This window comes from Xiphophorus maculatus, chromosome 10 (assembly GCF_002775205.1).
Source record: "Xiphophorus maculatus strain JP 163 A chromosome 10, X_maculatus-5.0-male, whole genome shotgun sequence".
Classification (NCBI taxonomy): Eukaryota; Metazoa; Chordata; class Actinopteri; order Cyprinodontiformes; family Poeciliidae; genus Xiphophorus; species Xiphophorus maculatus.
The window spans coordinates 14,038,109-14,052,502 of NC_036452.1; the positions used below are offsets into that span (position 1 = coordinate 14,038,109).

Below are 14,394 nucleotides of genomic sequence, written 5' to 3' on the forward strand. Positions count from 1 at the left end.
GATTTTTTCAACTTTAAGGTGTTTTAATGTTGAGAGCTTGAGGACCTTAGAGGATCTACTTTTCGACAAATTCAACTCATTTGGACAATAACAGATTGGAAAAGCACAGCCTAGACCGATTAGCCTTAATTCCCACTGCTACATTCAGTTTGTAGAGTCAGAATCTAATGTAATGTAAAAAGCATGAATGCATCCTGCCTTGTGTCAATCGTTTAGGCTGTTGGTGGTAGTATAATGATGTGGGGTACACCTTGGTCACCTTGGAACCAGTTAGGTGTCATTTTATCCCCTCAGTCCAACCAGGTGTTCCTACTGACAATGCCTCTCCCGTTATGATCATAGTATACCATATGGCTACTTCCAGTAGAATAATGCACCATTCCACAAAACTCAAAACATTTCAAAGCTTTTACGACCATAAAAATGAGTTCACTGTACTCCAACAGCCTCCACAGTCAACAGATCTCAATCTAATAGAACAACTTTTGGATGTGGTGGAACAGGAGGATGTAAAACCAAAAAATGTGCAGTTTTCACACTAATACGAAGCAACATTTTTGAGAAATGTGTATAATACCTTCGTGAAACTATGCCAAAAAGAATTAAGCTGAAAGCGGTTTCTAATTAATTACCTAATAATGTACCTAATAAAGTGCCCAGTGCTTGTGACACACACAACTGTTCCATAGGAAGAATTTCCACAAAATAAACAAGTTTTAGGCTGTTCACAAGCATAAATCTACTTGGTATTATCTGTTATTGAATTCAAATAGCTTAAAATTGCAAAATACCTTTAAGGCAAGTTCAAAGTAAAACGAAAAGCACTAAAATATGTGTACCGGTATGTTTCCTTTAAGAGTATACATGTAGATCAAATAAGTATACAGATGAAGAACAAAATCATAACAGTGGAAACAGAAGGTCAGTTTTAAGATATGAAAAATCGTCAAATCCTAATCTGGAACTTAAAAATGAAAAGCGCCCCCTAAGACGAGCTTCACCTGCCTGGTGTAATATCTGAGGACAGACAATGGCATGTGCGACAGTCCAGCAGAGACCTCTCCCTGTGTCGGCCTCAGAAATAAGAATAGAACAAATGAGACAGCACAGCAAATCATTAATCAGGCTATTCTTGGCTGTCAACGACACCGGTACATACACAGGTGCTTATACACACACACCCACACTGTGGCTCTGAAAAATTCACTTTTATTCCCACAGATGAAAGCAGAGCTATGGAGTCAGGCTGCCATGAACCATTACAGACAAGAAAATGAAAACAACTCAGACAAGCCAAAAGAGAGAGCGAGAGAAAAAAAACAAAACAAGATTTGACCCGCTACCACTTACTTGTTCCGAATTTAAGATCTTTGAGCTCAAACCCTTTAAAAGCAGCTTTTCTTTGAATCTGTTTGACTGTTAAAATGAAGAAAAGTGATGCTGCATTTCCTCTAAACTTGCATGTCTCTTAAGAGACTATAAACCATTCTGTATGATGTCAAAATCACACTCCCTGTGGCATATTAAGAATGATCTAAAGAGGGTGCAAGTCTGGTGCGCCCTAGTGGTGACTCCTGAATCAAGCTTCTATAATCCCACTATGAAAACACAGAGGCACCCAACACAGAGGTGTTGTCTCTGTGAAGACAACACAAAGTTGTTCGTAATTGTAAAGTTTAAAGAAAAAAAATGGACGTATTTTAAATCTTTTCAATTAAAAATCAGTTAAAAAACGGTGACAAGCATTATTCAGCCCGTTTTACTCTGATGATACCAAATAAGATCTGGTGCAACCAATTGCCTTGATCATTCGTAAATAGAGTCAACTTGTGTGTAAATTAACCTCAGAATAAATCAAGTCGTTTAAAGGCCTAGAGAACATTAGAGAACAAAAAGCTTCGTTAAGATCAAAGAGCACAACAAACAGATATGGATGGAAGAAAGTAAAGTTTTCAGCTGGGTAAGGTTTAAAGCAATAGTTCAAGCATTGAACATCTCAAAGAGCACTGTTCAATCAATCATATAAATGGAGAGTTTGGTACAACTGAAAACCTACCTAGATATGACTGTACTGTACATTAAAACTGACAGACGTGGCAATAACATCATTGACCAGAGAAGCAGCCAAGAGACCCCTGGTAACTCTGGAGCAGCTGCAGAAATCCACAGCTCAGGTGGGAGAATCTGTAGATAAGACAAGTATTGGGACATTACGAATCTGCCCTTTCTGGAGGAAATAAATAACTAAAAGAAAGACAATAAGAGCTCCTGTGTGGGAAACAATGTAGTGGAAACATTAAGGGAAAATTAAGTTGAGAAATCCAAATTGAAAATCCATCCATCCATTATCTAGAACACTTAACCTTGCAGGGCAGCAAGGGGTGCTGATGCCTATCTCCAGTGGGCAAGAGGCAGGGTACGCCCTGGACAGGTCACCAGTCCATTGCAGGCCAACACTCAGACAAACAACCATGCACACACACACTCACTCCCAAGGAGAATTTAGAGAGACCAGTTAACCTAACAGTCAAGTTGTTTGGACTGTGGTAAGAAGACGGAGTACCTAGAGAGAACCCAGATATGCACAGGGAGAACATGCAAACTATGCAGAAAGACCACAGGCCAGGACTCAAACCAAGGATCTTCTTGCTTCTTTCCTCCTACTTCACAACTATTCAGCACTGACAGAAAAGAAATCGTGGTTGTAAAATCAGTAAATATTTGAGGCACTAGATGTTTGAGGCTCCGCTGGCACTGGGCGAGGCCTGGCAGTCGATACTTCATTTCATAATGTGAAATCTGATCTGATGTTAGGCTTTAGATGTGCTGTGCTGCCTGGTTGTACCAAACCCACAACGCTCCCTAATATAATAGCAGAACAAACATGACACAGTCTCATATTCCAGCTAATGGGGAGACAGAGCGGAGGCAATTTTCCACATTCTCTGAATGTCAGAGATGAGTGTGGAAGGAAACAATTAGTGAGAGGGGATAAAGAAGATGAAGGAGGACAGAGCTGACCGCAGCTTGGAGTCCATCAGCTGTTCTTCACGATGCCAATTAGATTGGGCTTCAGTGATTACAAGAATTGGAAATTGCAGTGTTTACTACAAGCTTTATTATTCTGCTCAGCATTAGTGGATAAGTGATCCAGTAAACGTTTACTGCTCATTAACAACACACCCTTTTTCCCCACTTGGACACTTAAAAACTCACAAAATCTGACCTGAATTAGTGCGGTGGGGTCTGTACTCAGAGTGGTATGGTTAGAGGAGGGAAAAATAGCATAATGGGACTTTGTAGGAGGACAGTTACAGAAAAGGCATTGAAGACCGAGCTGAACTTAGCTTAGCCCACATTCATGCTGACCGCAATAGTCCCGCCAGCGGTACCTGTGAGTTTCTTCACTGGCTGCAGCCTGACACCGATGGCCTGGTGGGCGAGCAGTGGGGAGGAGGGCAAAGAGCGCGACACGCCCTCCATGATGCGAATGTGCTGCATGCCCTCGGTCATGGAGAGCGGGGGAATGGCGTAGTCTCCCTCGAAGGCACAGTCGCTGTCTATGCTGCCACCTTCAGAACAGGAGAGTGAGAGATGTTTGTCTTGAATGGAGCATTAAAAATGCATAACGCTGCGATGCTGTTGGGAGAGATGCAGGATCAGTATCTGCTATAAAAACAAAGAAATGTCACGAACACATTCATAGAGATGACATTTAACTGAGAAAATGGCATTTAATTCTAAGGCAAGTTTTCAGTTTAATCACATGACAAAAAATAAGGTGGACAAGCAAACAAAAATATGCAATGATGTAAAGAAAGTACACCCTGTTTAACTTTTATGGTGTATTGTATAAGAATATCATCATTTGAATTTTACCAGGTACAGTAGCTAAGGTTAATAAGCTCAGGCTTGTTTAAAATAGAAAAAACAACACGACAGAATACACACTAACTAAAAAAGTCTCTTCCAGAAATATACAATCAAATCAAGCAATATAAACAGAGTAAAATTTCTTTAAATTCACTTTATAATGCAAGCTGGTAAAACGTTTTAACTCTGCAGCAATTTCTCACTGAATTTCAGAATTTTCACTGTTTTAATACCATTCAGAATAATATAAAACATTGTTATAAATTTTTTTTAAAAATATTATATATATTATTAATATCTACTGTTTTATTACTATTTGAGAGATGTCCATGTCATTTTTGTGCAATAGCAAGATAAATTAAGGCGACTAAGCTGAAAAATGTTTTGACTTTTGTATAAGCAGCAGATTTTTTCCCAATGATTAAAACTAATGTGCCAAATCCTTCTAACTCTAGCAGTGTTCAATTAGCAGTTAATTCTTTTGGGTGTTATCGAGTTGCGTTGATTGTTTTCTCCTTATATCTTCAACAGCTGTATAAAGTGTATGCTCTTTAAATGGGGTGTTTCACCACTGGATTGTCCCTGGATCCTATCAGTGCATCATCTGTATTGAGTGTAAAGGCTAACATGACCTAAAAGCAGAAATAGCCCTGCAGGCAACATGTGCAGCTTGCATTCGCTTTTACAAACAACAGCCAATGCAACCTCTAATCTCACTGAAAAACAATACTCCACATTTCATATATAATAAAGGGGCATTTTCTAACCACATAAAATGTGTTTAGAAAGATTTAAAAAAAAAAAAAAAGAGCACAGTCATGACCGTGCGACTGTTTCACAGGAAAGCTTTCACAATGAGCAGTAATTGCAGGGTATAACCAGCCACTCGCTATCTTTAATCAACTCTCCTCTGCTTCGAAAAGCATAAATTATAACAATTCGGGATTCTTAAAAGATTACACACTCACATTATTCAGTTTTAAAACACCTTCAACAGGAACTACTTTGTGGCTTTAGCTCCCTGTAGAGAGGCTTGCAAAACTAACTGGTCAAGCTACAGTTTCACATCATGCAGCAGCTGCAACAGTGAGACAAGAAGTCATTATCAAACACCAGTTTGTAACAAGTCCCAGAGGAAGTCTGGGTGGCTGTTAGAAGCTGCTGCTGCGAGAATGAATACACATGTATGAAAACATTTGGTGTGAATATCAAACACACACACGTCTCTTTGTGGCTCTGGATTTGCTCCAGTCATTCATTGGGAAAAGAAAAGGGGGAAAAAAATTGGAAAACAACAGCCAAGGGTCGTGGTTACTTCCAAGAGTATGGAAATTGTCCACATGTATGCAGACTCTGCAGGGAAAACCAGAGAGGAAACTTGGTATTTTGGTTGCAATTATTGGTAGTCCAGATCCAACTCAATTCTTTTCCAACCCAACCCCAAAAAATGAAGAAAACTCTCAGTTATTCTATCATCAACCAATTAGCAACCACAAGGCTAAAAAATCCAACATGTTACTATAAAGACAACAAAGTTGTAAAAGAGTAGAGTCAGAGTTGGCTAACTGGAATTGGGTGATTTTAGGATTGACTGTTCGGTGAAAAACTAAAAGTTAGTCTTTTTTTCTGGTTAGTGAATACACCATTAAAGTGCTATCAGCTTCCACTAACCAGACCACTCTTCAGTGTCTAAGTTAATACTGAGGAAATACTGTTAAATGTTAAGAAAAGGGAAGCAGAACTACTTAACTATTTGATCAGAAACTATCTGAAACACAGCCATGTCGGCTGTTCACACTGACAGATAACAGTTAGCTCAGGATGCAGTTAATTTCAGCACCAATGAGATGTTTAAAAGTTTCATCAGAGGAAGCACAAATTGTGTTAAAACACGTAAAGATGATGGCAAAAATCATCTTTTTTGCTGATTTTTGCCATCATCAAAAATCATCAACTTCCAGGAAGAAACGAAGGAATGAAAAAAATATATATAATTTTTTTTTAAATCTATAAAAATGTTGCTTCATAGTGAATCACAAATACGTCCTTTCAAATCTTAAAAAGTTAAATGTTGCTTATTTCAATAACGATGATCTTTCAATGAAAAAAAAACTGATGTGACTTCCACATTTTACTATCCTTTAAAAATTCTCATTACCACCTCAAGGATTTGACTGCAGTTTATGACTTTAACAAACTGCAGACACCTCTCTAACATTGAGCTGTTTTAAGGAAACTATATTATTTTACAGTCAAGTATACAGCACTCAGACAGTTTGATGTTTAGATTATGCAGGGAAAGTATTTTGTTATATGCGTCTCTTAAAAAAGAAATGTAATCGGAATTTTGCAAAGACTTGATGATTAGAAATCAGCCACAGAATCTTTAATTGATGCATCTCTAATTAAGAAAAAAGCAAAACACCGGACAAAGCAATACATTTTATTTCCAAACAAAGTCACACAACCAGTCAGTAAATGAGATATGTTGAACTAGAAAGCTGTAAAGCGTCCTGATCTGGGGCAAAGATTATACAGCTGGAGAGAGACAGCAGCCACACTTCTGCAGTGAAATCTAAAGAATCAAAGAACTGAAGGGCAAAATGACTGTGTTTTATTTTAGACTGGGATGAGAGATGTGCAGGAGGGCCTCTCCAGGTCTTGAAATGAGCACAAAAACACCTACTCATGAAGGTGCTTAGTTCAAAACATGCACAGGAGGAGGGGAGGCGAACAACACAGCATCAGATTTTTGTTGCTCACAAAATTTCCTGCAAAGCCCAGACATTTGGACCTCTGCAATAAACAGCCTGTTTCCCAAGGAAGAAGCTTAGATTTACAGATAGAATTACAGGAACATAAAATTCATACAGTTCTGTCCCTGTAAGTATAACTTCATTTCCAGCAGTCGTAAACTCTTTTCCTAAAAAGCTGAGTAAAATACAGCCCACTAAACCTAAACTCAATAGACTCCCTGGGCAAAAAAATATTAAGGGAGTCTGAAAAAAATGGAGAGGAGGAAATAAAGAAGTAAGGATGCAGAAAGAAACCATTGTCTACCTTGTCCAATGTGGCTCAGATGAGGGTCCAAACTGGGTGAGCGGGGGTCTCCAAAATCGTCGCTCCCACCATCTGCAGAGGAGGAGCAGACAGAGAAAGACAGGGAGTGAGCACGAGGGTGAGGAAAGCAGGGCGAGGAGGTCCGAGCCAGCAGGAGGGCCACTTCCTCGTCTCCGATCAGCCAGGTGTGTGATCGGAGAACTCCTAGCAGGCTGCTCACGCACAAACTCTCAGCACCCTTCCTCCTCTGGCCCAAATGACCCCTGATCGTTGCAAAAGGGGACCGCGGTGCCATGCTCCACTTTTTCTGGCTCCCCATGTTAAACTTTGAAAAAGAAAAAAAAACAAAACAACTAAAGCCTCTTCTAGATAAGAAAACTGCTTAAATTACAGTCGACGTTGCATGCAGCTGTGATGAAGCTACAGTCAAAAAGCTCAATGGGCTTTATGGTTCACTAAAAGAGGATCAGCATTAAAAAAAGTGGGCGTTTCTCTGGATAGATACACGTCAGGGGAATGATAGCTGGATCAATCAGGCCTAACAGAGCAAAGAGGCAGATGAAGCTACAAACGAGAGAGAATCAGTGGATTGTTTCGTAATAAATTGTTAAGCAAGAAGTGTAACTTCAGATCACAGGAAAATAATAGAAAAACTGACCAACCACATTTATAATTTGCAGGTAAGGATACAGATAGAGTAAAAGAACAACACTGAAAAACCTGGAGAACTAATGATCAGGGTAAAAAGGTTCAAATAAATTCATTGGGAGCAAAGTGCAAAGGAAGTAGTTTATGTTGTTTATGTTGCTTTCAATCACACATCACACCATCAACTCATAAAACCCAAACAAATGTTTCAGTATTATCTCTGCCTTCACAGATTTACACAATGTTATCCAGCAGCCACACAGTGGGTTAGATTGGCTCGCTGGTGGAAAGATCAAGCTCGTCGATGAACTGATAGAATAAGCTGTGGGGCTTGACTGTGTGAGAACTGGGTCGACCTGACACCGACACCAACTGCAGAGTTACACCTACTCATCAGTGTAAATGAGCATATAGAGGAGTGAAGCTATACTATGCCCTAATCCATGTGAAGTCATTTTACTTCACAGTTACCAAACATTTCTGAGGTTCAAATTTCACATGCTCAGACTCAAAGTTTAAGAGTTATTAATAATTTTGAGTCCCAGTCCTCACATAGAACACCACTGGGATTTTAATCCTGATGGATGACGGGCGGATGTCACTTTTAGACAATGTATTTAGGAATAAAGTTTGTGACAAATATTTTGCATATTCTGTTTCCTTTTCTCCACAACTGTCTTGTACTGGAAGATGTCTAAATCCAAAATCCAGACTTTTTCAGAGTTTTCCAGTTTGAACAATATTCATGTAGCTATCTGCAGATTATTTTTCACTCGTTTCCCGTGACTGAGCCAAATTTAGATCTTCGAATGAAAAAGGAAATTACTTAATAAACCAAATCATGTTGTTATATCAGTGGAATATACCTTAAAGATACATGAAGATGTGAAAAGATTTACATGAAGGCTTATTAAAAAAAAAGAGAGAGAGAGAGAGGGTGGTGAAAGGAAGGCACCATTAAAATAAACTAAACACTTTGAGGCACATTTGATGAGCAGCCAAAAACAAAATAAAAAACTGAGTCACACTGAAATTTTACATCTGAGGAGGTATTAATAAGTAGATGTCTTCATTTATGAACATATAATCTCATTTAAATTTACACTCATGCTGAATTACACTTGAAAAGTTACAATTGCTGCTGGAAATGAAACACATCCAACCTTCTCAGTGAGAAATGAGTTCATGCTACCTTTCTACATAGGTTTTGGAAGAGAATGAAACACCTTTTATTACCTGAACTACAAGTTGTTATTATGCTTAGTATAATTTTTATTCACATACATATACTGCTCCTCTCTAATTATCAGTGATCACTGATCACAGAACAATGATTACATGTTCTTTAGCACTGAATTTCAATCACTTATCTTCTAGTGTACTTTCCATCAAACATTAACTTTTTGTGCCATAATTAAACATTATTGGTTATTAGTTAACAGTTTCGATTAAGCTCCATGTTAATTTCATTTTTTATAGTTTCAACGGTTTTGATTTGGCCAAAATTTTTCATTAAGAGCAATATTTGTCATAAAAATATTTCAATTCAATTTCTAATTTCAAAAACATACTTTTTAGAGGTATACTGTTCAGAGTTTTGTGTGCCAGTTTCTGATCACTGCTGTTTATGTTGGTTTGACCTCCCTGTTGTGGTTTTTTTTTTCCAGTTCAGGTTGCTCATCAAAAAACATAATGTGAAATTATATGAGAACAGCATTTGATATAGCTTTTTCCTAACCTTTCTGCCTTGAGCTTTCATTAATCTTTAATATAAAGAACAGAGGCAACATAGGAAGATGTGCAATTGTTGAGTTTTTATACATTTTAGAACAAATATGAAATTATTAATTAAGAAGTTAATATTTTAAACTGCCCTCAGCTTGCGTTATCAATTAGCATGATTAGCAGCAGCCTCTGTTTTCATACAGAATGTACAGTAGATCCCTATTTTACCTCAAATTTCCTAAAGGCTACCTTCATTTAAACTACATTCAATGATGGACAGAAGTTAAAACCTTAAAGTGATAAAACAGCAAGTTTACTATATTGTGATGGGGTATAATATTATTTACTGAGAGTGCTGCTCTCTCTCCCTCTTAAGCAGCTTGAATGAACCTCAAGCACATCTTAATGTGGCTCGAAAATGAGACTTCCCTTTTATGTCACTAACTTTGCTTCCTCTCCTTTAATCTTATATACCATTCTGCTACTGAAAATCACTAATCTCATCTGTCTGAAAATAAAGTCCACATTGGTTTACTGTTCAGTTTTCACATTTGATCAATCACAAAGTTTAAATTCATCAATATTTTAAAATTTCTTTTACTTTTTTTTAAAGATAGTTCTCAATTTCAGTTTTATGCAGTAACCTTTGAAAGTGATAGGTCTGAAGACAATAAAAAAACTAACTTTTTAAAAAAACATTATTTTAAATGCTTTCACCAAAATGCAAACTCTTTAAGAAATAGCATGTAAACTTTAAGCATGGCAATTTAATGTTTCTGTACGTTTATGCTCTGCTGGAGTTAATCAGGGCACACATATCACTGATTTGGCAGAAGCTCTACAGTTCTTGGCTAGGATGTGAAAAGAACCTAACAGTTTGTACTTGTGCAGGAACATCAGATATAATTGCAACACGATTGTTTAATCAAAGAAGGGTAAACTGAAACCTTTTGAGATCAGTCTGTACTAAATGGTTACACACACCAGCTGTTCTGTCAGCATCTGAACTAGAAGATGGACTAGTAAAAATAAAGAGGAAAAAATGCTAAACTGGAAGGAGCCTAAAAAATGTAGCTTAACGGTGAAAGAATCCAGAATTTATGAGTCCAGAGACTTGCATCCTTAAGCTTAAAAGATTCACTCACTAACACCCCCACGACTTAGCTGTTTGGTTCAGCACCTCAGCTCTTCTGTAGTGTATTGCCGCTTTGGGACCTTAAAGTTACATTGCCCCCCAAAACAAAACTAGGTCTCAAAGTTTCTCAGCAGGAAGAAAAGCAGTACACTAATTAAAACCCAGTCGCTCACTATGTCACGGCCCATTTTTCTTACGCTTCTTCAAAATAACACAAAGTGTGCCCACGAGTAGTAATCACTAGAGTCTAAGTAAATTTCATGCATTATTCCTGGTAGCCTTGTTGGTCCTAATGAGCACTGGTAAACATACTACATATAAAAATGCCTGCAATATTTGACAGTAGCCTCCAGGATATCCCCTTGACCTTTTCATTCACAGACTTACTGATTAAACCGCAAAAAGATATTAACATTGTTTAAGTTAAGTCAGCAGAATTAAAATGAAGGCTTAGTTATCTTTTTAAGCATATCTTCCACAATGTTTTAGGGTTCACCTATCAGAGTTTAAGGGCATATATTCTGAATGTAATATATTTACAGACATAATCAATAAATTAGAATATTATTGAAATGATCAGAAACTCCATTCACCAAGTGAAAAATATCATATAGATAAATTACACACAGACTAAGGTTTTCAGGCTTTTTGATTTTGATAATTCTGATTTTTCACATACTCCTAAATTAAGCATATTCAAGTACTTTCAATCTGACAAGTAAGCCTCATCAAGACTTATGTTCTAATTGTGAAATAGAATTTAAAAACATAAACAAAACATGTCAGTGTATTGAAGCAAATACCTGTGGTCATATAGTTGTTCACTGATTTGACAGTTTTCTTGAGACAGCTATGTGAAACCACCATCAAAGGAAAGTGAGAAAATGAACGCTAATAATTTGAGACAACAGACGAATGAGTGCAAGCCTTTGTTTGAAAAATTGTTTTTTTGCAGTGAGTTGACAGTTTTATCGAGACAAAATGTAGTTATTGCTCCATTTAATGCTTTTTATTTTATTCTGCGCTGCATTATTCTAATCAAGTTTGCCTTGTGACTTCAAGAATGGATGGCATGATTGTGAATGCCAAAACCAATTTTTTTGAAAACTGCTGATCTGTTGGGATTTCCTTGCACAAAAACTGCTTGGTTTCATGAGAGCGGTAGTTGTGCAGACAAAAATGCCTAAAAAGTTAAAGGGGCGTTTGAATACTTTTGTATGGCATTGTGATTAAGAATCATGATTTTCTGTATAATTTAATCTGAAGCTGCAGAATAACTTGATATTTTATTGGAAATCACTTTCTTGGACACTATGATGTTGATTCATATCTACCTGTGTGAAAACATCTGCAGGCCTCAAAACAAACTCTGTCCTCATCAGATTTAATTTTCATTATAGCTGCATTAAAATCAGATTCACTGTAAAGTGGAGCACCTTAATGAATCACACTGTGTCGACATCTGCTCTGTTCTAAACTTAGCAGAAGTCTTCATTAGTACGAGCCTCAGTGTGAGCTAACACAAAAATGTCTGCATGGATACAAAAGATAAACACACACACATCTTCTGTTGGAGAGCTCGTTAAGAGCCCATTCTCCTTCGCTGCCGTGATCTGGTCCTGATCCACCACAGGAGAGCGGGTGCGTTCTCACATCCTGCCAATGTGCAACAGTAAGAAGCCACTTTCATCCAAATCACTACACATAAACAAGGAGAGAAGCAAAGATCCTAGAATTGAAGAAATAATGGCTACACTAGTTGCAATTTTGGATTTATGTTGCATTACACCAACATATTGATGTTTCTATCTTTTCTGCAGTTACGTGAAAAAATATCTAACAGACATTCAATCTGTAGTGCTCTGGATTACATTGTAGTTCTTCTTTTGGTTCGGGTATAAAGATGATTTCAGACCAGCTATGGTTTGGGATCCGCAACTCAGACATTTGTTTTGACTAATTCAAGAGGCAAATGGTGATTGAAACGCAGCAGGATGGCATAATCCTGACAATAGAAAAGTTAAAATACAGACTCAGCAGCAATTTTAGGCATTTCTCTAAAATAAGACAATAAATATTGGTTTTGTAGATCATTTAAAAATGTGTGCCAGAAATGCAATCAGCTTATTCAGGTCTGATACACAATGTTTGTCAAAGTTTTCTCTCTGATTACTTTTTCCCCAAATAGTGTTTGCATAAGTATTTTATAAACAGGTGATAAACAGCAAAAAAAAGAGGATTAAGTACTTTTAACATTTATAGAATAGTGCGTTTTCCCTCTGTTTTGTACTCCAAGCAGAAAACTGGAGTAACATTTTCTACTACAAGTACCTATCAGCACAATACTGTGGCATTCAGCTACACAAAGACTCTATAGCTTTCTGCAGGCTGTTGTGAAGCACGTTTATGGATTTTAAACCTTTTTAATGTACTTGGAAATTTGACAGTGATAATCTTATGGGCCAAAATCCAAGCTGTGAGTTATAAAGCCTGAAAATAACCCTTAATAGGAGCTATTGGCCTACTGAAAATATTATACTAATGACTCATTGACATTAATGGGAGCTCCCAGGTCAAAACCACAGCTGACGAAAGATATCACAAATACCAAACTCACATCTGCCAAAACAATCTTCTGGTGATCCCTAAAAACGTTTAGGGCCTGAGCAAGGAATAAAGGAAATTCTTCAGAAGAAAAACATCATACTGACAGTCAAATATGGTGGTAGAGTGATAATTTGGGGCTGCTTTACACCTTGGACAACTTGGGACAACTGATGGAACCATGGATTCTGCTCACTGCTCATTTGGGTTACGCAGCAGGACAACGATTCAAAGCGTGCTAGCAAGTCCACTTCTAAATCTGTCAAAGAAAAAAACTGGAAGATTGTGGACTGTCTTAGTCAGTCAAAGGTTGAGGCTTCAATCCAACTGAGGTTTTCTGGTATTGCCTCCAACTGGCTATTTACACCAATTCAGCCACAAAGTTGGGAAAAATTCAATCTCAGCAATGTGAAAGAATCATTGCAAATGATCACAAATGCTTTATGGCAGTTGTTGACACCAAGGGGGCACAATCAGTTAAGTTTCAAATAGACGATTCTGGTTTGAGTCATCAAACACATGTTCATGTAAGTACAGTACCTCATACCAAACTGAATGCCTGAATTGACTGCATTCATGCTGCACGAAATACACAGACGTTGGCAGGTTTCCTACCAGAGTAAAATGAACTTAGCTAAAAGTGGGAACTATAGGATTGTAAGTTTCACAAAAAAGAATGTTAAATTTGGCATGATCAAAATAGTACTTTCTTCTATTATGTAGTTTTACTGCATACCGATTGGAGAAAATGCCACATGTCTGACAATCAGTCAAGTCTTAGGCAGGAGGCCTAAGACTGTAAGGCTGAGGGTGTGAAGTGTTTGTCACAGGCTCTATTACCTGCAATGACAAGCTAAAAGACAATCCTGTCAACTCTTAAGAAGCCTGATATTGAGGGAGGACAGGCTGCAGTGGGTATGAAGACTCCCAGGAGAGAGAACATAATGTTATGGACCATTGTTGTTGTGAGTCTGTGTGGATGGTATAATGCAAATGCACAGGCAGCAGTTTCACAAGCTGTTAACTGGATTTAGGACAATGTCTATATCATTTTTGATTAATGTGTGACCTACTCTTTTACAGAACAGAAAACTGGTCAGTCACCATGCAAGCAAGCAAAAACAGGGTGCCATGTGGGTAGTAAACAGATCTGAAATTTTCTGAGGCCCACCTCCTGTTGAAGAGAACAAATCAACAAAATCAACAAAAACAACACTGAGTGCACAAAATGGGTTTTCACAATCTCATTTTGTGCGTCATAGATATAAATGCAATGTAAAAAAAAAAGAGTGAATATACTTCCCCTTCAGTTTTTCAAAGTTTCCTCTTAAGTCTTAAAGGGTCATAAA

The 14,394-nt window shown here is 37.6% G+C and overlaps 1 protein-coding gene across 6 annotated transcripts in view; it reads right to left on the bottom strand.

Annotated features, from left to right (window-relative positions):
- The window catches only part of LOC102231735 (protein TANC2), a 156,606-nt gene that overhangs the window by 82,838 nt on the left and 59,374 nt on the right, over nt 1-14,394 (bottom strand). For all 6 annotated transcript variants that reach the window (XM_023340301.1, XM_023340300.1, XM_023340299.1 and 3 more), the window contains 2 exons: nt 6,934-7,005; nt 3,393-3,572 (listed from right to left, as the gene is read on the bottom strand). In XM_023340301.1, the coding sequence (XP_023196069.1) occupies nt 3,393-3,572; nt 6,934-7,005 (252 nt within the window). The remainder of the gene's footprint in view (nt 1-3,392; nt 3,573-6,933; nt 7,006-14,394) is intronic.